At 48.2% G+C, this 24,616-nt stretch overlaps 1 protein-coding gene across 7 annotated transcripts in view; it reads left to right on the top strand.

The window, feature by feature from the left end:
* The window catches only part of LOC135187052 (glypican-5-like), a 620,448-nt gene that overhangs the window by 31,677 nt on the left and 564,155 nt on the right, over positions 1–24,616 (top strand). For 5 of the 7 annotated variants that reach the window (XM_064165391.1, XM_064165390.1, XM_064165389.1 and 2 more), the window contains exon 2: positions 6,224–6,385. In XM_064165391.1, the coding sequence (XP_064021461.1) occupies positions 6,224–6,385 (162 nt within the window). Of the gene's footprint in view, positions 1–4,620; positions 4,785–6,223; positions 6,386–10,240; positions 10,336–24,616 lie in introns of those variants that run through there. The other 2 variants (XM_064165394.1, XM_064165395.1) reach the window with 2 other exon arrangements.

Raw genomic sequence — 24,616 nt, 5'->3', positions numbered from 1 at the left:
CTGGGTCAGGGCAATGCCAAGCACAAATGCAGGCTGGGCAGTGAGTGCCTGGAGAGCAGCCCTGAGCAGAGGGACTTGGGGGTACTTCTGGACCAGAAGCTCAACAGGAGCCAGCAGTGTGCACTTGCAGCCCAGAAAGCCAAGCAGAGTCTGGGCTGCAGCAGCAGAAGTGTGGCCAGCAGGGCCAGGGAGGTGATTCTCCCCCTCTGCTGTGCTCTGCTGAGACCCCACCTGGAGTACTGCATCCAGTTCTGGAGCCCCTGGGACAACAAGGATGTGGAGATGCTGGAGCATGTCCAGAGAACACGAGGATGCTCAGAGGGCTGCAGCAGCTCTGCTGTGAGCACAGACTGAAAGAGTTGGGGCTGTTGAGACTGGAGAAGAGGAGGCTCCCAGGTGACCTTCTTGTGACCTTCCAGGATCTGAAGGGGGCTGCAAAGGAGCTGGGGAGGGACTTTTTAGGCTCTCAGGGAGTGACAGGACAAAGGGGGAATGGAGCAAAGCTGAAGGTGGGGAGAGTCAGAGTGCAGGTGAGGAGGAAGTTGTTGAGCATGGAAGTGGTGAGAGACTGGAATGGGTTGCCCAGGGAGGTGGTTGAGGCCCCATGGCTGGAGGTGTTTGAGGCCAGGCTGGCTGAGGCTGTGTGCAGCCTGCTCTAGGGTAGGGTGTCCCTGGGCATGGCAGGGGGGTTGGAACTGGCTGATCCTGTGGTCCCTTCCAACCCTGACTGACTCTTTGGTTCTATGATTGGCATTGGAATGGGCTGCCGAGGGAGGTGGTGGAGTCACCATCACTGGAGGTGTTGAAGCCAAGCCTGGCTGGGGCACTTAGTGCCATGGTCTGGTTGACTGGATAGGGCTGGGTGACAGGGTGGACTGGATGAGCTTGGGGGTCTCTTCTAACCTCAGTCATTCTATGACTGGATGTTTCTCCACTGATTTTTTCAGTGTGCATCCTCATACTCTCTTGGTTTCCATCGTTGCCAGCTGTATGTGAACCTTTGCTATGCTTTAAGGCCAAAGGATGAGGATTATTACAGTGTAATTTCTCACTAACATTTCTGTTTCAAGGCCTGGTCTGGGTGCTTCATGGTGGCCTGGACAAAATCCTCTGAAGGAATGTGGCCTCTTTTGGTGAATGAGAGCTGTTTCCATACATTCTTGTCTTCCAGCCCAGTTTTCTCATTAAAGTATTCCTATCAGGCTCAAACCAGCACACTGCTGTCTAGAGAGGAGCTGCTGGCAGTGTTCATGAGGTTTTAAAACCAGAGACCCCCTTGGGTTCAGAGGGGTGTCAGGCTGCCTGGGGAGGGGGCATTGGGGAGAGGCTAGCTCCAGCCATGATGGCAGGAGGGTGCCAGTGCCTCACTGCCGCTTTAGGTCTGACCTCGTGCTGGGCTGCTGCCATATTTTGTCAGGCATTAAATGGTGTTAAAAATATGGTGGGAACAGGGAGCTGGGCCCTCAGCACAGCATCATCCCTCCCGGGAAATGGGATCTCCCCCCCTGCAACCCGAGGCATGGGGATGGATGTGGGCATTTGTGAGTCCTTTTTTCTCAGGACCTCTGCACCGTGAGGTAGAGAAGAAGGAAACGTCTGAAAAACACTGGTGTGGGGCTCCTGTGTGGGGCTGGACCTGAGTAAGGCATTTGACTCTGTCCCACAGCACATCCTGGTCACCACACTGGAAAAACACAAACTTGATGGGTGGAGCACTGCTGGAAAAGGAATTGGCTGGATGGTGACGTGCAGAGAGCACAATGTCCACCTGCAGACCAGTGCCAAGTGGCTCCCTCAGGGGTCAGTGCTGGCACCAGTGCTGTTTGACAGCTTTGGCAGTGCCATGGACAGAGCAATCAGTGCAGCCTCAGCAAGTGTACAGATGGCACCAAGCTGTGTGGCACAGGTGACTTGCTAGAGGGCAGGGATCCATCCAGAGGGACCTGGACAGGCTGCAGAGGTGTGCCCAGGCCAACCTCATGGCATTCAGTAAGGCCAAGTGTAAGGTCCTGCACCTGGGTGGGTGCAATCCCAAGCACAGCTCCAGGCTGGGTGGGGAATGGCTGAGAGCAGCCCTGAGGAACAGGCCCTGGGGGTCTGGGCTGGTGAAAAGCTCAACATGAGCCTGCAGTGTGAGTGCAGCCCAGACACAACCCTGTGCTGGGCTGCAGCAAGAGCAGTGTGGGCACAGGGCAAGGGAGGGGATTCTGCCCCTTGGCTCTGCTCTCCTCACACCCCACCTGCAGTCCTGGGTGCAGTTCTGCAGCCCCCAGCACAAGAAGGACATGGAACTGTTTGAGCCAGTCCAGAGGAGGCCACCAAGATGCTCAGAGGGCTGCAGCAGCTCAGCTATGAGGACAGGCTACAAGAGTTGGGGCTCTGCAGCCTGGAGAAGAGAAGGCTTTGAGGAGACCTTGGAGTGGCCTTCCAGGATCTGAAGGGGCCTACAGGAAGGCTGGGGAGGGACTACTGACAAGGTCTTGTAATGACAGGACAAGGAGGAATGGGTTTAAAGTGGGAGAGGGGAGATTGAAAGTGGATGTTAGGAAAGGGTTGTTTGCAGTGAGGGTGGTGAGACACTGGCACAGGCTACCCAGGCAGGTTGTGGCTGCTCCCTCCCTGGAGGTGTTCAAGGCCAGGTTGGATGAGACCTTGAGGGACCTGTTCTAGTGGGAGGTGTCCCTGCCTATGGCAGGGGGCTGGGGCTGGATGATCCTTGAGGTCCCTTCCAACCTAAACCATTCTGTGATTCCTGCTGGGATGGTCCTGTTTTCCTGAGAAACTGCACTGGAGATTCCTGCTTTTTAATATTCTGTGACTGGTTTGGCTCTGTTACTTTATTTTATGCATGCCTTGGTTTGGGATTTGTTCTACTTAATAGTTTCTTGTGTTTTTCCTCCCTTTCTTAAGGCATATATTTGAGAGGCACCAAAATCTATTCATCTGCACTCTGCAACACCTGCTTTGCAGAACTTTCTGGCACACAGAGATCCCACGGTGCAGAGCAGATAGACCCTGAGCGTCCATCCCGATTGTGTGATGTAGATTTCGTAATCAGGGGCCACAGACTTGCCAGAACACATCCAAACATGGAGTGATGAAAGCCTGCAAACCCAACTATCCAAAACCCAAACCCCAGAACCAAATCAGACCAGAAATCAGATACCACAACCTGCCCTCCCTCCCCCAGTATTTCACGAGTTAAGCTTTTAACTAACTTTCAGCTGTTGCTGTAGTTGTGAGATGGGAGTGATTTCAGTGCATTTACATCACTGTGCTGCTTTGAGGCTAAGCAAAATACTTCAATGAGAGAAATCCTTGGCTGGGAGAAGAAAATAATACTGATGCCTGTATCACTCACTTTGTTCTGCTGTGAGACGTATCACAGAGTTAACCAGGTTGGAAAAGACTTCTGAGATCATGAAGTCCAACCTATCACCTAACCCTTCTGATTAACTAACCCATGGCATTAAGTGCCTCACCCAGCCTCCTTTTAAACACCTCCAGGGATGGTGACTCCACCACCTCCCTGGGCAGCCCATTCCAATTGCTCTTTCTGTGAAGAACTTCCTCCTAACATCCAGCCTAGACCTCCCCGGGCACAACTTGAGGCTGTGTCCCCTTGTTCTGTTGCTGCTTGCCTGGCAGCAGAGCCCAACCCCACCTGGCTACAGCCTCCCTGCAGTAGTTGTAGCCAGCAATGAGCTCTGCTCTGAGCCTCCTCTGCTGCAGGCTGCACACCCCCAGCTCCCTCAGCCTCTCCTCACAGGGCTGTGCTCCAGGCCCCTCCCCAGCCTTGCTACCCTTCTCTGGACACCTTCCAGCACCTCAACATCTCTCTTGAACTGAGGGGCCAGAACTGCACACTGTACTCAAGCTGTGGCCTGCCTAGTACTGAGCACAGGGTGTGGGTAACCTCCCTGGTCCTGCTGTCATAGGATAAGGCACTGACTTCTCACTCCTCAGGTAGCTCTCCCTTGTTCCCTTGCTGCCTGTGTGTCTGGTCGCATCTTGCCTTGGCTCCTTCGCACGAAACTCTGTGTAACCTGATCTAACCTTTTCCTCTGACCTTCCTTGTTGGCTTTTTGGCATCTCACCTCGAATCTCTGCAGAGTGATCAGTGAGCTATACAGAGATCCATCTGGTTATATCTGTGGTTGGGAGGGAGGAGGAGAGAAGGAGGGGAGGTGCTGGTCGGGAGCCTTCTGGGCAGTCTGGCTGTTTCGGGAGGGATTCCGAATTTCTGTCTTGCTTTTAACTTGTATCTAATTGTAAGTATCTACAGATAGATTGCATAGGGGTGCTTGTCAGTTGTGCCAGGCTGCAAAGACAGCTTCCTTAGCTTGCAGCTGGCTGAGTTCAGTCTGGTGAATTTGCCTGGGGGGCAGGTAACACCCAAACCACCACAATCTCATATTGGAGAGCTCTCTATTTTCAGAGTTACTGCTAAATAGATGGAGATCTACTACACTTAAAATCAGTTCATTTTGATTTGGGTGAATACTAATACACTTTTACAAGCCTAGAAGTTTAGATAGCAGCCTCTGCCTTCTCTGTGCCTGCAGGTGGGACCAGGTGGCTGTGTGTGGAGTTGGTGCCTTCCTTCTGTGTGAACAGCAGAATGCAGGTTGCTGCAGAAGTCACTGATTTCTGTGACAACTGCTGATGCTTGTTTTGGTACCTGATCCAGAAAGGAGCTAAACCTGTTAGAGCTAGAGAGAAAAAAAGGGAGAATTGACCATTGCAGCTACCACAGATTTTAGAGCATTCAAATTCCCTTCTTGGTGAGTTGTGGGGTTTCTTGGTTGGTTTTTTTTGGTGGTGGTTTTTGTTTGGGTTTTTTTGGGGGGGGTAGTGGCTTAGAAGTTCAGAGCTTTTTGAGAGGCTTCCTGTGCTCAGCACTAGATGTTGAGGTGCTGGAAGGTGTCCAGAGAAGGGTGACAAAGCTGGTGAGGGGCCTGGAGCATAAACCCTATGAGGAGAGGCTGAGGGAGCTGGGGGTTGTTTAGGCTGAAGAAGAGGAGGCTCAGGGGTGACCTCATTGCTGGCTACAACTACCTGAAGGGAGGTTGTAGCCAGGTGGGGTTAGGCTCTGCTGTCAGGCAACCACCAATAGAACAAGGGGATACAGACTCAAGTTGTGCCAGGGCAGGTCTAGGCTGGATGTTAGGAGGAAGTTGTTGTCAGAGAGAGTGATTGGCATTGGAATGGGCTGCCCAGGGAGGTGGTGGAGTTGCTGTCCTGGAGGTGTTCAAGAAAAGACTGCATGAGGCACTTGGTGCCATGGTCTAATTGACTGGAGAGGGCTGGGGGATGGGTTGGACTGGATGATCTTGGAGGTCTCTTCCAACCTGGTTGACTCTATGATTCTAGTGTAAGAGGTGAATAGGTGGCTCCTTGAGGGTCTATGAGTGGCTCCTAATTTAAGGCAAGGCTTTTAACTCAGGTGTTCAAATTGTGATGCCCTTAGCACAAGGTGTATAGTGCAAATGTTGTCCCTTTGAACATGCATCCAAGTGGTTCTCCTGTGCCTTTGACTCTAGATAGAGGGTTTGGTGCCTGGTGTTTTTAACAGTGTAGAATAAGATAGCAGCTGATAATGAGACGTTATCCACTTTAGGTGAAAAAGTCATAAATTGCTGTCTTTGAGACACTGAGTTTCACCATGTTATTTGCCTGCCCAGGGAGGTGGTGGGGGTGTTCCCTGGGCAGTGTTCAAGCAAAGCCTGCATGAGGCACTTGGTGCCATGGTCTGGTTGATTGGACAGGGCTGGGTGCTAGGTTGGACTGGCTGAGCCATCTTCCAACCTGCTTGATTCTGTGATTCTATGAAAATAAACCCAAGGAAAGACTCATTCTGGGTAGAAAAACACTACTGGGTGAAACACGGATCAGACTTTTGCTGTCAAGTGGAGGGTCTTTTGAGTCATTATCTTTGTGTTATCTTACATCCAGGCTGTAAGGTGAGACCACTGAAATGACAAATAGTCAGTTTCACACTGTAAACCTGACCTTTTCAGAACACAGTTCGTGCAGACTCATGGCTGGAGCTTGGAGGTCTCTTCCAACCTGATTGATTCTATGATTCTATTCTGTGCCTTGTTACGGGTTGTGTTTTCTTGCAAAACTTTAGACATGATGGTTGTTTTGATGTTAAGAAGCAGTATTTATGGAGTAGGTGGAAAGGTTTTCTAATTTCTGTGTTTCTCTTGTTTGCTTGAAGAGTCAGATTTACAGATCTGTCAACACAGAGCACCGACCTGTTGCACCAAAAAAATGGAAGAAAGCTACCAGGCAGCAGTTCGACAGGAGAGGACTCAAAGTATCCAGACACTGAACTTCGAACTCAAGTACATGATTGTTGGTCACATCACAGCCTTTCAAGGTAGGAACTTCTGGGGTGCTGCAGCCCCTTCAGTAGTTTAGAAAAGTATCCTCTGCGATCCAAAGGAGAAGCTCTTTCCTTTGTTTTTCATTGCATGCTGTAGTCACTGGTTTATGTGTAGCTTCTCTGTTCTCTGATCCTGCTTTTGGATAAAGGTGATGGAACTTAATCTTGACTGGTATTTTAAGCATCTGCCTAAATCTAATTAGGAATAGATTTAAGCTTAGGCCTTGCTCTCAGAACCATTTAAGAAGAGCTTGGGGTGGAATTCTTTCAAGGCATTTTCAGATGGCATTTAGGTGCCTGGCAATTGCTCGTGCCTTTTGTTTTTTGTCTGTTATCTTGTGCTGCCAAAACCATTTCCAGGTGTAGAAAATTAAACGCTTGGAAAAATAATTGGTAACCAACAAGTCAAATGAGAATGCAGCTTTCTTGCTGTGTTCAAATGCTTTGCTACCTGGCAGATCATATGGAGAGTAGGATCTGTTGTCAAGAATAGAGCCACATAGTTAACATGTCCAGAGAAGGGCAACAAAGCTGGTGAGGGGCCTGGAGCACAAATCCTATGAGGAGAGGTTGAGGGAGCTGGGCCTTTTTAGCCTGGAGAAGAGGAGGCTCAGGGGTGATCTTATTACTGTCTACAACTACCTGAAGGGGCATTGTAGCCAGGTGGGGGGTGGCCTCTTCTCCCAGGTAACCAGCAATAGAACAAGGGGACACAGTCTCAAGTTGTGCCAGGGTAGGTATAGGCTGGATATTAGGAAGAAGTTCTTCACAGAGAGAGTGATTGGCATTGGAATGGGCTGCCCAGGGAGGTGGTGGAGGCACCGTCCCTGGGGGTCTTCAAGAAAAGCCTGGATGAGGCACTTAGTGCCATGGTCTGGTTGACTGGATAGGGCTGGGTGCTAGGTTGGACTGGATGATCTTGGAGGTCTCTTCCAACCTGGCTGATTCTATGATTCTATTCTATGATTCTATGATAGTTAACTGTGAGTGTGTGAAGAGAGCAATTCTGCAAGGGTTCTTGTGACTCTTGCAGCTCTCCAAGCTGCCTTGCTGTGACAGGCTGATAATTCAGTTTCTTCACACAGGTGGTTATTGTCTTACTACAATCACATATTGGAAGGCTCTGTATTTTCAAAGTTACTGTTAAGTAGTTGGAGATCTACTGCACTTAAAATCAGTGGAGGAAAGAGAGCAAAGTGCTCATGCAGGATTATGCACAGCACAAGGTTTAGCGCTAGAGTCTTTTATCCATAGGAGTGTTTAAGCATAGGCTGTGAGCTTTAAAGAAACGAAAGCTGGAGTGATTAAATCAACGAGTGATGAATCCAGCTTACTGACTTCTGTGGGTCTAATTATGTGCTTGATTTTAACTTGCTGCTTTGCCGTGTTTAGTGCTGAGCATCCTCGTGGGAGAGGCTTTGAAAACAAGCCAGTAGTTATTAAAGTACAAAGTGTATGGTGTCTGTATGATGATGCCTATTGTTATAAGGCAGGTTTTATCAAGCAGGAGCTTGTTTGTCTGGTTTCTTCCATTTGAGTGAGAACACTACAAATGAAAGCTGTGTTTGACAGTTAATAAGAGATAGCATGTTATCTTAAACTGACAATAAGCGATGGGGGAAGTCTGGTAGAGATGTGCAAGGGCAAGATAATTGTTTTTTTTTTTCCCTGCTTTTGGTCATTTACCTTTCTTTGCTTTGCTTTGCTTTCTGCTGAGGAGTGAGAAATGGCATTTTGATTTATTTTGCAATTAATTTTGGGAATTTTTTAATATTCCCCATGATGAAAAGAAATCGTTTGGAGGGCACCTTGGAGGAGCAGTGTAGTGCAAGGGTGACTGTTGGCATTGTTAAATGCTGGTAAGTTATTCAAGCAATCTTTCAGTATCGTGATTGAATAGAGATAAGGTCAGAATAGATTAACCTACCAGCCCCTTTAGGTCAAGCCAGCAGCTTTATTGTCCGTTGCTGATGAAGCCTTTTGATGGAATGAAAGAAGCATTTAGACATTTCACACAGTTTAAATTTGTGACAAGCGTTTTCTGGAAGTGGGTAAATAGGCTGTTTGTTGTAACTTGGGGGGGTTGGACTTCTGTCCACATTAGGTGGGAACGCTGGAAAAATGCAACTTTCCTCTTCGGCATCAGGAGCTGCTTTTGTTCCTTTGTTTTGTCTCAGGTACCAGCAAAAAGCCTCTCTTTTATCTTGTGCCCCACAAACATTCTGTCGCTAAGAGTAGTACTGGGAGAGACATTTACTGAGAGAGAAGATCTTTGCATGGAATTAACTCCTGTCCTTTTGGTCTGTTGCTATTTTGAATGATAAAGTGTGAGCGTGCAGAAAGCATAATTGAAGTCTGAGGAAAGAAACAATCTTATTTTAGAAGCTGTCAGATGCTTTTTGGATTTCATGTTTCTTGTAGCAGCCAGAACTGGCTCAGACTTGCTGAAAGAATAACAATTTACTCGCTTGGATGTGTTGGTGTTCACTTGCACAATTTACTTTCTTTTATATACAGACATTTTAGTCCTGTTAGTATAGCAAAGCAAAGCAGCAGTAAGCCATGCTGCCTACTGTTGAGGAAGAGAAATCTGCTGCTTTTCATGCACGTTTAGCAGACACTACTGTTAATGCCATACCCATGCTAAGGAAATAAATCTGCAGCTTTTCTTGCACACGTAACAATATTGTTAATGCTGTACCCATACTAAGGAAATGATTTTCAAGACTAATGCAGCACAAGAAATGGATTTTCAGGAGTCCACCTTGGAGAAGATAGTTGTGGGAATTAGATCTGAGCGAGGAAAGCCAGCAAGTCTTTTGGAGCAGCACACCCAGAGATGACAAGATGTTCCTTTTCGTTTAAAGTTCTCAACTCCTTACATTCTTTCATGAAAGTCAAAAGGGAATTGGTGGGGGTTGGGCTCTTCTCCCAGGCAACCAGCAACAGAACAAGGGGACACAGTCTCAAGCTGTGCCAGGGGAGGTCTAGGCTGGATGTCAGGAGGAAGTTCCTGGCAGAGAGAGTGATTGGCATTGGAATGGGCTGCCCAGGGAGGTGGTGGAGTTGCCGTGCCTGATGGTGCTCAGGAAAAGCCTGGCTGAGGCACTTAGTGCCATGGTCTGGTTGCTTGGCTAGGGCTGGGTGCTAGGTTGGACTGGCTGAGCTTGGAAGTCTCTTCCAACCTGCTTGATTCTATGATTCTAATTCTGAGGACCTTCAATTGGATACCACAGGTCTTAAAAGGAAAGAGATTTCTTATGTGAGTAAGAGTTTTGATATGAGTTTGCTTAACAGCTCCCTCCACATGGCCTGTGTCCTGCAGCTGCCTGTGGAAAGTTTTAGACTTGAGAAGATTGTTGGTTTGTGTGTGTGTGGTTTTTTTTTTCCTTTTTGAAATTGAAAATGTTATTTAAGTAGCATTGCCCACAGCTGAAACAAGACAATTTTCACAGGTGCTAGATTTAGTTGTGCAAAATAATTAGTCTGTAAGACCTGATCCAATATCCCACAGCTGTGGGCAGGCTTGTTATGTTTGGGCTAATGCCCAAGCCATACATATGGACAGCCTTAGCACTGTGGTTCAATCCTGCTATTTTCTCCCTTCAAAGTTTCCAATATTAGCAACCCAGTCCTTGCTCAGACACTTAATAAATCAAGCCTCTGCTTGACTGGTTTTTGCTTGAACTCCTGTCTCTAATGCTGTTGCTGTTACACCTGGTGTGAGCAAGTAGCGGTACATTGGCATCAGCTGCAGGCTGTGAAGTGCTATCCCCATTAGTAGCAAGACAAGAGGAGGGGAGAGAAGCAGGAGTGAAAGGACCTTCTGGCACCAGTGAAAGGACATGGCACCAGAATTGGCTTCTGCAGGATTATAAACTGCCACAAAGTCTCTGGCTGCTTGGCATGTTGAATGTGTCTGGCCCCTGATGGAAGGTGTTGTGGTAAGCTCCTGGTTTCACTTTCTCTTAATGTTTTGGTCTGTGGTGGAGCCTAAAACTCGTAACCATGGCATTAGTCTCTCTGCAGATGTGTTGTTAATAGTGCTCTGCTCCAAATAGTAGCAAGGTGGAGTACGCGGATGAGGTGTGTAAGTGTGTCAGGCTGTCACAGCAGCAGCACAGCAGAGGAGATGGTGCCTGTTGTAGTGATCACAGAATCACAGAACGTCAGGGGCTGGAGGGGACCTCAAAAGCTCATCCAGTCCAACCCTCCTGCCAGAGCAGATCAGCTATACCAGATCACACAGGAAGGCATCTAGGTGGGTTTGGAATATCTCCAGAGAGAGACCCCACAGCCTGCTTGGGCAGCCTGTATGTCCCAGTATGTAACCCTCTGGCTCTTCACGAGTGGCTTTCGGGCTGCATTTTGGAGTGGAGCAGTTTGTTCTGTCCAAAACTGTGCCCATCTTTCCGTCTTTGTTCCTCTGCCTGCAGCCTGAGATACCCAGCAGGACTATTTAAAGGAATAATGAAGCAGGATGCCTGCATTTGGGAGCTTGCTTTCTTTCCCGTTTGATAAACAGAAGATTCTCCTTTGAACTTCCTGGGGTTTGTCCCAGCCTTTCTTAGGCTTGCATGAGACAAATGTATTGTTTTAGCTTAGATGTGTGTCTTCATGGTGATACTACATGTTGCTTATCAGTCATCCTTCTGTTACCCGCCCAGTTTCCACATGCAGTCCCTGCACTCCTCAGGGACACTTCCAAGCAAGGCTGATTCATTGTTAGTGGATTAAAAGTGGTGTGGGTGTGCAGGCTGAAAGTTGCTGTCAGAAGAGGTATGAATAGTCTGACAGGAAAGCTTTGTTGTAGGCAGGCAGCAGGGAAAAAACCTGCCCCCCTTTTCTGTGTCCTTTCTGGAGTGCTAACAGGTGCTGTGTAGGGGCCTGCAGAAAGCTTGGCTCTGCTCCTGTCATCTTATGCTGAGGCTAATTTGAGGTAATGAGAATCCAAACACTGGTAATTTGTTTTTTCTGCTGATGATCTCTGCAGAGAAGCAGAACAAGATATTTAAAACCTGCATCCCATTTTACTCACCAAATCAGCAGCTCTCAGAGATACGGTGGAAAGCTTTGTTTGAGCTCTGTAGATGATTTAAAACCAGCTCTTGTGTGGGGAATCTCCTTGCTGGTATTTCTGACAGCCAGAGGTGCAGTGACATCCCATTGCTTTGCCCTGTTACCATCTGATTCAAGCAGGTGACTGGCAGTGGGGGAGCACAGATGTAGCCTCGATGGAGGCTGGCACTCCTGGTTGCCAGTAAAATTCTTGTAAGTGAATGCCCAGGTGGTTCAAGAAATCCTTAAGCATGAAGTTTTTGATCTGGTGGATGGGAAGGGTTGGTAGGTTTCTGTAGGTCCCATTGGACCCATTAGTGGATGCAGCAATCAGCTGGGCTGAACATGCCCAGAAATAAGTAATCCAGTACTCAGAGCTGTGAGGCAAAAATACTTTCCACTTTAATTTGGATGAACTGCAGTGTTGCTGATAGTTATTTTTCACTGAGCTCAGGATATCAGCTTGAAATAGGTGTGGCTGGGCACAATGCTGAAGTGCAAAGTCAGAAAACAAGGCTTGGCTGGAGCAGTGTGCTCTGGTTTGCTTTGTAGCTAATTACTGTGTGAAGTGGAGTCACAGTGCTGGAGGTGGATGCAGGCCAAAATCAATGAGTGATTAAAAAAAAGCCAAGCATCACCAACAGAACCCTGCCAACCATCACCACCAGTGCCTCTGGTTTTCTTTCTCTACAGCTGGCTTATAGAAATGCAGAGGTGCTGGCTTTTAAATCTCTTTGCAGTCTGGTCCTACTTGGGCTTGTATTCAGACAAGTTGTTACCCACCCCTTTCCACTTGCATAACCCCACTCTGCTGACCTTTGAGCTGAAAACTGCCCAAGATGTATGATTTGGTTTTGTCTCAGTGCAAAACTGGCTCCTTACAGAGATAGGAGAGAGAAGTTCCACCTGAGTATTTCTGTCCACCTCCTCTATGCTATTTGTTCCTTTTCCAGTGTGCCAAACAGTCTGTGTTTTCTCGCTGGAGTCACAATCTGGTTTCTGCAGGCAGCCCAGGAGAGGTGGAATGCCTCTTTCCAGCTGCAGCCTCACATGTATGAACTGTGTGAGTGTGGAGTACTGCTCTGTCTCGTGTGGGGCTCAAGGTGGGAGATGGCTGTCCAGGAGTTCCATATGACACCCCCCAGCTTTTGTTTTTGCTGCTGCTGTTGCCTGTTGAAATGTGAACATAGCCCTTTGTAGGACACATTCTGTCAGTAGATCTTAAACGCCTCTGGAAAGGATTCTGTCCTGGGGGTATTGGTGCTGGAGATGGATGAAGTGAGGCACAGGGGAGGAAAAATTACCTTCCTGAGGTGACACATACCACGGCAAGAGCCAAGAAAGCAGCATAGTTCAACTGCGACCTCTTCTGATCCCTCTAACAAGTATTTGTGATTTCAAGAGATCTTGGAAGGGAAGAGAATTTTGACTGCCTGTAGTCACCTGAGGTGTTACCAGAAGAGGGAGAGGTGCTCATTTTGTCCTTGTTCTTGGCACAGTTGGGCTGCCTCACCTTAACTGTGCTCCGGGTCAGTGTATCAGACAGCATATCATGAGGAAGGAGGTATTCTGCATCAACTCTCTCAGACTCTCCTTTGTGTTTTGGTGCTATCTGAATATTCATAACTCCATTGTGCTTGGCATGCCATTGGTTCAGAGAGAATTCCTCTGGTTTGCAATCCACCATGAAACAGGTTTTGGTGGGTGGAGGCAAGGAAAGAGGAACTGTAGGGTAGTAGAGCCAGAATCTGGCTGTAAGTAGCCTGTGCAACCAAGAAACTTGTGTGCAATAGTGGTGAATCATTATCCTTATGGGAGATGGTCTTCAGAGTCTGCCATCCTCTTCTATCCTCTTAGTTGGTGTCATTTCAGTTGAAGTGTCAGTCACTGCTGTATTTCCCCATGCTGCACATTGGTGCTGTCACACTGAGGGAGGCTGCAGGGCCACCTAACACAGTCTGTCCAGGGGCCAGTTGTTGCGGAGGGGAAATCAATTGATGTGAGCTGATATTTCCCAACATTAATATTGATTATTAATGTTGCTATTCAGAACTCTCCCCACCCCCAGCCACTCATTTTAATCATATTTCAGTTCTTACACAGTCATGGAAACATTCTATGGCTAATATCTGCATCTAGCAATAACCAGCAAAATACATGAACGTTAATTGAACTGGGAGAGAAGGTTCCTGCAGTCAAACACCACTTGTGGTCAATATGCTGCTTGCCCAGTGGCTGGGCCCAAGCTCTTTCTGCTCTAGGGCAGAAGACAGCAGAGAATTACAAAGAGGCATTGAAGCATTTACTCACAGACTATTATTGCTCACTTGCAGGGCTTAGCCACAGCCCAGACAGTGCCCAAATGCTTTCAGGGGACTCTGTCTGGTTGGACATTGAGGCTTGAATCTTCCTGGCTCTGGGGACAGGACACAGACAACTTCTGCCCTTGTCTCCTGGCTGCTTCTGGACCATCTGTGTATGTGTCCAGGGGTTCTAGGCAGCACCTTCAGGTGCAGAGGCAGATGCTGTGCAGTCTCAGCATGGTGTCACACTGGCCACACAGGCTGACCGCGTGCAGGCATCCAGGGTCTGCTCCTGGTAACTGGCAGCAGTGGAGTTTAGCAGGCAGCACTAAGGCAGTGTGCAAGAGCAGCAGGGCTGGGCCCAGCAGAGAGAGCAGGCAGAGAGCAGGGCAGCAAAGCAGGGAAGCAAAAGCAGGTTGTTCACCTGTGTGTCTCCTTTGATCAATGTGGGCCGAGGTTAATTGCCCTTTGGCCACAGAACAGCCACTCAGGATGGCAGTTAGCCAAACCTTACCGTATCAGGCAAAGCCACAGGCTCACTTTCCCTAATTTGGGAACAGCACAGGCCTTGCACTAGGCAGGCACAAGCTAAGTGTGTGCACCTCACACCACAGGACCCTGGGCAGGCCAGACTCAGTGGCTCCAGGTCCTTTTGTGCTGGTTTCCCATGCTTGCCTCTCTGGTGGAGCAGAAAAACCTGCCTAGGCAAGGCAGGGCATGTACAAGCCTATTTTGGGCCTATCAGGCCTACCACAACACCAGTAAATGAACAGGGAAATACCTCAGAAATGTGAACTCACTTCTCTTTTACCCTGTTTTCCCTTGAGAGCAATGATTCAAGAGCTTTCTGAGTCTGGGCTGAGACACACCCATCATCCATGGCTGTGATCATCTGCTGGTGGACCTGCTGTCCATTGACTCCTCTTTCACCAGGCTGTTTTTTGGCTGCCACCACAACACTGGCATGCTGACTGCAGTTTCATTATGCATTAGGTTGCTTGCTTTAAGCATGCTGCCTACTAATTCCCTTGTGTCACTCGATTCTTAAGTTTCCTTGCTTAGGAGTATGGGTATTGGCAGTAGAATTACTCATCTCTGTTTGCCATGTCTGCTTTTTGGGCCCAAGACTTGGCTTAAGACTTCCTTCTTTGTCTGCATGCGGGGCGAGGGAAGCAGTGTTCAGTCCTTTGCTGTAGCTGTCCTTTTCTCAGCCAAATATTAAAAAAGCAGTTAGTTTGCAGTGTGATATTCCCTCATGCTCTCACCTTTTATCTGCTCAGCGTACAAAATGAAAGGAAAATCTTGCTGGAGTGCCAGGGACTGTGAGTAAATATTAGCATTGCTTTGTGAATGGTGGTTATGGAGCACTCCAGGCAGCTTGTGTGTGTTCAGGCTCTAAATTTAGTCTTGAGAGGTGTGAGGCATTCGTTTTTGGCTGAAAGGCAGCCTGTGATCCTTTGGAATAATGCTTGTTCAGAAGTTGTGCCTGTGCTTTTGTCAAGCTTCTAGATCCAGATCAATGTTTTGATGCTGTGGATGACAAGAGAATAAAAGTATTTCTGACCTTGTCTTGTCCATAGAAATGGGAGCTGGTGTGCTGGTCTGCTGTCCATGAATGACTGTGAGGAGTGTGCTTTATACAAGCTGAAAGTTAAACGTGGAAAAACAAAGAAACCTTCACCTTTAAGATATGGCTGCAGCACATACTAAACGTGAAATGAATGTGTGTACAAGTCCATCCCAGCCTCTCATGTCCTCTAAGACTTCTTGGTTTCCTTTTCCTATACTGTTTTAGCTCCCAGAGTACACATTATGGAAATCAGGTTTCCAGTGTTTGACACTTTTTTTCACTGTTTATTTTAAGATTATGGGAATCCTACACTATTTCCCTAGCCAAACTCCTAATCACATTCTCCATTTCCTTCCTAGTGCTGCCTTCCTGCATCTAAGCTGTTCTTCATCTTGTGTTTCCAGTGCTGCAAGTCACCTGTGACTCATGATTTCAGTGTTGGTTACTGTCACAGGTCAATAATGCCAGTCTCTTCATTCACTGAGTATAGAACATCAGGTGGGTGCACCTTCAGATGTGCTGCACTTTCATTTCATTTTCTTCCCCCGTACTCGGCACTGCTCGGACCACACCGTGAGTCCTGTGTCCAATTCTGGGGTCCTCAGTTCAAGAGAGATGTTGAAGTGCTGAAAGGTGTCCAGAGAAGGGCAGCAAGGCTGGGGAGGGGCCTGGAGCACAGCTCTGTGAGGAGAGGCTGAGGGAGCTGGGGGTGTGCAGCCTGCAGAAGAGGAGGCTCAGGGCAGAGCTCATTGCTGTCTGCAGCTACCCAAAGGGAGGCTGTAGCCAGGTGGGGTTGGGCTCTTCTGCCAGGCAAGCAGCAACAGAACAAGGGGACACAATCTCAAGCTGTGCCCGGGGAAGTCTAGGCTGGATGTTAGGAGGAAGTTCTTCACAGAAAGAGCAATTGGAATGGGCTGCCCAGGGAGGTGGTGGAGTCGCTGTGCCTGGAGGTGTTGAAGCCAAGCCTGGGTGGGGCACTTAGTGCCATGGTCTGGTTGATTGTCTAGGGCTGGGTGCTAGGTTGGACTGGATGATCTTGGAGTTCTCTTCCAACTTGGTTGATTCTATGATTTCAGCAAAGTGTGCACTGTAAAGATCCTCTGTGCCTTCATTGTCATCCTTTACATGTAATGCTTAAAACACTCACTAAACAAAATGCTTGTGAAAGGTGCTGAATCCGCTGACCAGGTTTGTCATGCACTTGCCACTCTTTGTTCTTCTTCCCCCCTCTGCATGTATCTATCAGGTGTCATTTGCCTCCCCTTTTATTGGCAGCTTTGAGGCAGGTGCCATGTTTTATCCTGCATCCAAATACAGCAGTACTTTGCCATCCTGGTGTTTTGTGAGCACCTTTGGTGGCTGCAGTCATGTAAATAATGTTGACCTTGGTAATTTCTGTGCATTTCTGATTGCATTAATGCATCTGCCCTGCTGTGCCTTGTCATCTGGGCAGCTTGTTAGGAAGAAAGAATTATGAGTCTTTAAAAGAATGCAGGGAAAATCAAAGGGAAGAAATGATGGAGGCAATCATACCCTTGGTCAGAAAATTCTACTGACTTCATTCTTTCAAAATAGCAAGTTCAAGTGGAAAATACCATGAAAACCTAGGAGGAACATTTAATTCTAGTGATGGAGTAGAAGTCACTATCTTGCAAACTGTATCTAGTAAGAAAGATGCTCCCCCCAGAAGCTTCCATAGGATGACTAAAACCAGGGATCATATTAACTGTGGATTTCTCCTTTAAATGTGGGGAAAAAACTTCCATCAAGTCTTACTTATTACACTGCAATGACTTTAGATCAATCAGTGGTCATCAGTGATACTGTGGATTCACCAGCACAGTGAGTAGCTGTAAGAATGCTCACTGCTCTAGGGGGAGTTGTTTGTTGTGTGCAGGTTAGCTTTATGAAATAGTGTGCAGTTGCTTTGCAAGAATGCAACATGCAGAACTCTGCCTGTGGCAAACTGGACAGTATCAGTCTTGCCAGAAGCTTATATTGGTAATCATTATGTACTTAGGACTGTCAGAGATTTTGACTTGTTAGAATTATAGTGCTTGCAATGGTAAGCCAAAGTGTTGCATTGTGTAGATATCTTTGTTACTTTGAAAAGTGATTGCATACAGATGTTACAGAATTGCTTGGCCCGAGGCTTTGAGAGGATGCTGTAATTCCATGTGAAGTGGCTGGAGAAATATGCATTAAGTACATTTGGCAGGTGTCAGTAAATCATCTGGAATCATAGAATCAGTCAGGGTTGGAAGGGAGCACAAGGATCATCCAGTTCCAACCCCCCTGCCGTGCCCAGGGACACCCTACCCTAGAGCAGGCTGCACACAGCCTCAGCCAGCCTGGCCTTAAACACCTCCAGCCATGGGGCCTCAACCACCTCCCTGGGCAACCCATTCCAGCCTCTCACCACTCTCCTGCTCAACAACTTCCTCCTCACCTCCACTCTGACTCTCCTCACCTCCAGCTTTGCTCCATTCCCCCCAGTCCTGCCACTCCTTGATATCCTGAAAGGTCCCTCCCCAGCTTTTTTGTAGCCCACTTCAGATCCTGGAAGGCCACAAGAAGGTCACCTCCTCTTCTGCAGACTGAGCAGCCCCAACTCTTTCAGTCTATCCTCACAGGAGAGGTGCTCCAGCCCTCTGCTCATCCCAGTGGCCCTTCTCTGGACACTCTCCAGCATCTCCACATCCCTCTTGTCCCAGGGGCTCCAGAACTGGATGCAGTACTCCAGGTGGGGTCTCAGCAGAGCGCAGTAGAGGGGGACAATCACCTCCCTGGCCCTGCTGGCCACACTTCTCTGGATGCAGCCCAGGGTGAGATATATCTAGGTGAGGTATAATCCATTTGGCCTTTATAACTACCATGCAGACCTGCTTCCCGAGCTTCTCAGGCTATGTCTGTCACTTGGTACCTAGAATGTCAGCAATTTGGGGCAGAGATGGTCTTTTCACTATCTATTTATAGCAGTTCAGGCAATGTGGGTAGGGCATATGGGTGTCAGAGCAAGAAATCTAATGAACATGTGCATCGTTCAGCCTGTGTGTCTCTGTGTCCATACTTCACCTGTCTGTCTTTGTGGTTATCCTTTTCTTCTTCTTTGTTCTTTCCAGTCCTTGCCAAGCTGCTAACTGTATCTCGGGAGTATAAAACAATGGTGGAAATGTAGCCCAGTGATAAATCAGTGCAGATAAAAAGAGAAACAGAAACAGATGGAGAGTGTGTTCATTTCTTCACAGAAATGAAAGAGGGGGAGGGGGCAGTAAACTCCCAACCCCAAACAGTCTCAAAAAAACAACACATCCCTCCCCAAAAAAACAACCAACCAACACATACCTCCCCAAAAAAAACAACCAACCAACACATCCCTCCCCAAAAAAACAACCAACCAACACATACCTCCCCAAAAAAAACAACCAACCAACACATCCCTCCCCAAAAAAACAACCAACCAACACATCCCTCCCCAAAAAAACAACCAACCAACACATCCCTCCCAAAAACTAACCAACCAACACATCCCTCCCCCAAAAAACAACCAAGCAACACATCCCTCCCCCAAAAAACAACCAACCAACACATCCCTCCCCCAAAAAACAACCAACCAACACATCCCTCCCCCAAAAAACAACCAACCAACACATCCCTCCCCCAAAAAACAACCAACCAACACATCCCTCCCCCAAAAACAACCAACCAACACATCCCTCCCAAAAACAACCAACCGACACATCCCTCCCAAAAACGACCAACCGACACATCCCTCCCCAAAAACGACCAACCGACACATCCCTCCCCAAAAACAACCAACCGACACATCCCTGCCAAAAACCAACCAACCAACACATCCCTCCCCAAAAAAACAACCAACACATCCCTCCCAAAACCAACCAACACATCCCTCCCCCAAAAACCAACCAACCAACACATCCCTCCCAAAAACAACCAACACATCCCTCCCCCAAAAAACAACCAACCATCACCTCCCTCCCAAAACCAACCAACCAACACATCCCTCCCCAAAAAAAACAACCAACCAACACATCCCTCCCCAAAAAAAACAACCAACCAACACATCCCTCCCCAAACCAACCAACCAACACATCCCTCCCAAAAAACAACCAACCAACACATCCCTCCCCAAAAACAACCAACCAACCAACCAACACATCCCTCCCAAAAACCAACCAACCAACCAACACATCCCTCCCAAAAACCAACCAACCAACACATCCCTCCCAAAAACCAACCAACCAACCAACACATCCCTCCCAAAAACCAACCAACCAACATATCCCTCCCCAAAAACCAACCAACCAACATATCCCTCCCCAAAAACCAACGCAACCAACCCATCCCTCCCAAACACCAACCAACACATCCCTCCCCCAAAAAACAACCAACCAACACTACCCCCATCCCGTCCCCCAAACCAACCAACCAAACTCCCAAAAGCCAAAATGAAATTAAGAAAGTGAGGAATGAATCTGTGGGCCTGATTCCCTGGAGAGGCCTAAACATAGTTGCTGTTGAGGGCAACACTTTCCAGTGTTTGTGGAATCTTCTTCTACAGTTACAGGTCTTATTCACAACTGGGTTGTGAAATTCCAGTGGCCTCCTTGCCGTGGGCTAGAAGGTGAGTGGCTTGTCCTCACTGTTTCACTTTTGTCCTGACATGGCATTTACATACAGGTTGCATTACTGCTTAGTCTCAAATGATATGAAGTGTCCCTTCCCAGTGACTCTGCTGCTGACTGTGCAAGTACCTCAGTAATGAATTTCAGTTGCTCTCAGTCTGAGACTGCCCAGGGAGGTGCTGGAGTCACCATCCCTGGAGGTGTTCCAGAAAAGCCTGGACGAGGCACTTAGTACCATGGTCTGGTTGACTGGATAGGGCTGCATGATAGGTTGAGCTTGAAGGTCTCTTCCAACCTGGTTGATTCTACAATTTATGATCTAAGTTCCCCCTTGCCTCAGTTGATGTGATATGTTGTGAAAAGCATGGTGAAGACCTGAGAAGCAAAGCATGTGTTGAACAGGAGTGCAAGCATATGGAGGTAGTTTCTGCACAGAATTTTTTCAGAGTAAAAATAGAGGACCACTGACTTCTCCTCAGCTTTAGGGGGTGGCAGTGGTGGTGATTTCCATGACAGTTTGTCTTTTAATTGCACATCCTTTTCTACCAAAGATGACTAATTGTTTAAAGTTCCTTTTGTTGCTTTATTAGTCTTTTTACCTTAAGTCTGAAAATAGGAAAGGGTTTTTTTTTAAGACTATTTCTAGATGCAGAATTGGAACTGTAGGGCAATTAAAACAAAACAAAAACAGGAGAAAAAGCATTGGAGAGAACAAACTAGGATCATAGAATCAGTCAGGGTTGGAAGGGACTACAAGGAGCAGCCAGTTCCAACCCTCCGGCCATGGGCAGGGGCACCCTACCCTAGAGCAGGCTGGCCAGAGTCTCATCCAGCCTGGCCTGAAACACCTCCTAAATGCAAAACGACTGATTCACAGGAAACCCTTACATTGTGCTCACCACTGCATGTTCAGGCTTCAGAAAGAAAATCTTTGGGTGAGACTGACTTTCCTGGCGTCCTGCATACCCCAAAGTCCCTCTCCTTCCGTGGTTTGAATGGGAGAGGAAATTTATGACAAACCTGTTCCCCCCCTGCCCTGCAGGCGTGAAGGGGGCAGCAAAGGGCCCTTCTGGCATGAGGGGTGCCCCTGCAGTGCCCGTGCAGTGCCTGTGCAGTGCCCGTGCAGTGCCTGTGCAGAGCCCCTGCAGTGCCCGCACTGGGCATTGGCTGTGCTCTTCGTGCCCAGGCAGTGGTAACTCAGCTCTTTGTCTAGGAAAGGGATAAATGTTGGGGTGCTTCCCACCTTGGGGTGCCCACCTTAGAGTTCTCCCCCACACTGGATGGTTCCTGCAGAGAGTCCCCTGGCGCTGCAAAGGACAAGCTCCTGAGGGACAGGACCATCCCTGCTTTGGATGCTTCCCACTATAAGCATCCTTTGTGCAAGCTTAATAGGCCTAAGGAGCCTTGGCTGTCTTTTGAAAGAGAGAGCTGCCAAGCACCTGGCCTGCCCTTCTCTCAGCCAGCCTGGCTCACCTGGGAGTGAGCTGATACTGGCAAAGCTGTGCTTATAGCTTAGCCTTTTCCATTTCCTGACTGCTAAAAGAGCCAAATTTATCTACAGCATCCTTTGTAAGATATTCCCCATTAACTGAGTCTGCAAATCAAACCAAATCAATTTCTGTGCATAGTTTTGGGGGCAGGGCTTCAGGAAAATAAAATCATGCTAATTTTATATATATTCCTGACTTAGCAACATTAATTCCCTGCCTCCATGAGGAAATGAGGAAAAAGATGGATTCAAACCTCAGCTCCATACACCAGTAATGAGAGGGTGGCATTTCAGTTTGCAGTGTGCTCTCTTCTGTCCATTGTAGACTCTCAATGGATGAAAAGAATGTTAGTCAGAAAATAAAATCAAACTTTTCAGGTTGACTGGCACTACAGAATCAGAGAGTCAGTCAGGGTTGGAAGGGACCACAAGGATCAGCCAGTTCCAACCGCCCTGCCATGGGCAGGGACACCCTACCCTAGAGCAGGCTGCCCACAGCTTCAGCCAGCCTGGCCTCAAACACCTCCAGCCATGGGGCCTCAACCCCCTCCCTGGGCAACCCATTCCAGCCTCTCACCACTCTCCTGCTCAACAACTTCCTCCTCACCTCCAGCTTGACTCTCCCCACCTCCAGCTTTGCTCCATTCCCCCCAGTCCTGGCACTCCCTGAGAGCCTAAAAAGTCCCTCCCCAGCTTTTTTGGTAGGCCCCTTCAGATAGTGGAAGGCCACAAGAAGGAAGTGCACTTATTATTTCCTTGCCTTATTTTAGGATGACAGCTTGGAATGTTTTAGATTCTTCTGAACATTTCATTTTTGGTGTTTTGTTTTGTGGTTTCTTCCCCCCCTAGGAAAATTAATTCATCTGTTCTGCAGATGTATTCCCTACTTTTAGAGTGGTTTGTATATGTACCTTTCAGCAGCGCATTATGGATTGAAACTGTTGGGTTTAAATAGGTGTAAAAGGAGAGGATAAATGTTTTTTCCTTCATTATTTACAGAAGATGACTTGTTGGTGTATGTGATGTTTTCTTTATGGGCTGGGACTTCTCTTGTGCTGCATATATCACAGTATCACAGTATCATCAGGGCTGGAAGAGACCTCACAGATCATCAAGTCCAACCCTTTACCACAGAGCTCAAGGCCAGACCATGGCACCAAGTGCCACGTCCAGTCCTGCCTTGAACAGCTCCAGGGACGGCGACTCCACCACCTCTCCGGGCAGCCCATTCCAGTGTCCAATGACTCTCTCAGGGAAGAACTTTCTCCTCACCTCCAGCCTAAATCTCCCCTGGCGCAGCCTGAGGCTGTGTCCTCTTGTTCTGGTGCTGGCCACCTGAGAGAAGAGAGCAACCTCCTTCTGGCCACAACCACCCCTCAGGTAGTTGTAGACAGCAATAAGGTCACCTCTGAGCCTCCTCTTGCCATTCCAGGGAGGGTTATAGTGCTACTGCAACATGGGAGACAGAGGGATATGGACAGATGGAAGGTGTGTGAAAGCAGTGAGATCGTTTTTCGTTAGTGTAAGGGATGGATAGCAGGATTCATAGTATCATGGAATGGTTTAGGTTGGAAGGGACCTCAAGGATCATCCAGTTCCAACCATCTGCCATAGGCAGGGACACCTCCCACCAGAACAGGTCACTCAAGGCCTCATCCAACCTGGTCTTGAGCACCTCCAGGGAGGCTGTGGAGCACAGAATCACCCAATGTGATCTCCAATCATATTGGGTGATTCTGTGCTCCACAACCTCCCTGGGCAACCTGTGCCAGTCTCTCACCACCCTCACTGCAAAGAACTCTTTCCTAACATCTGCTTTCAATCTCCCCTCTGCCAGTTCAAACCCATTCCCCCTTGTCCTGTCATTACAAGACCTTGACAATAGTCCCTCCCCAGCCTTCCTGTAGCCCCCTTCAGATCCTGGCAGGCCACTACAAGGTCTCCTCAAAGCCTTCTCTTCTCCAGGCTGCAGAACCCCAACTCTTGTAGCCTGTCCTCATAGCAGAGCTGCTGCAGCCCTCTGAGCATCTTGGTGGTCTCCTCTGGACTGGCTCCAACACTTCCATGTCCTTGTGTTGGGGGCTCCAGGTTTGGTGTTTACAGGCACTTTTGTAATGTTAGGATGTTTAGATAAGATTTCAAACTTCTCTGTGCTTCATCTCACTTCAGAAGTGTCCTGTCCTTGCAGGTTGCCCGTCAGTGGAGGGCATTGTGACTATGATTCTATGATACTAAGCATACGGTCTTTGAGGGTACTTTAAAAAGAGGTGTACCTTATTTTAGTTGAGTTGGGAGTTTACCTTCAGATAAAATAGTTTCAAGGAAAAAACTGCTGATTTGTTTTGGAGTGGTATGCTCACATACTTCAGCTCCTCACAGTGCAAATGGACTTCTGCTATGAGGACAGACTGAAAGAGTTGGGGCTGTGCAGGCTGGAAAAGAGGAGGCTCCCAGGTGACCTTCCTGTGGCCTTCCAGGATCTGAAGGGTGCTACAAAAAAGCTGAGGAGGGACTTTTTAGGCTCTCAAGGAGTGACAGGATTGGGGGGAATGGAGCAAAGCTGGAGGTGGGTAGGTTCAGATTGGACATGAGGAGGAAGTTGTTGAGCAGGAGAGTGGTGAGAGGCTGGAATGGGCTGCCCAGGGAGGTGGTTGAGGCCCCATGGCTGGAGGTGTTTAAGGTGAGGCTGACTGAGACTGTGTGCAGCCTGCTCTAGGGTAGGGTGTCCCTGGCCATGGCACGGGGGCTGGAACTAGCTGCTCCTTGTGCTCCCTTCCAACCCTGACTGATTCTATGACTCTAAGTACACAGAAAATAATTTGTTGCCTTTTTATTTCTTTAGTTTTCTCTCTTTGTACTTTATGCGCCACCCTCAGGTGCCTGTCTGGAGGAAGAGAGGTGGAAGAATGTATGTGCAGAGGCAGGGAATGCCTCCTTGAACATTAGCCCTGTACTTGCTGGTTGCTCTGCCACCGGTTTAGGGTCACTGATTTTCAGTCAGATGACTGAGTAGCAGAACAGCTGAACCACCTCCTTCTCATGGCATGGCACTTCAAAGGTGCTTTTAAGTGGTTCTTGGGCCAGTCCTGTGTATGCCACTGCAGTGAGAGAGGTTGAATCCATCAGGATGCTGAGATAAAATAATGTGAAAGTAGACAG

This window comes from Pogoniulus pusillus, chromosome 26 (assembly GCF_015220805.1).
Source record: "Pogoniulus pusillus isolate bPogPus1 chromosome 26, bPogPus1.pri, whole genome shotgun sequence".
Lineage (NCBI taxonomy): Eukaryota > Metazoa > Chordata > Aves > Piciformes > Lybiidae > Pogoniulus > Pogoniulus pusillus.
Note: the sequence above shows the minus strand (reverse complement) of the source record. Positions and strands in the feature narration are given on the sequence as shown.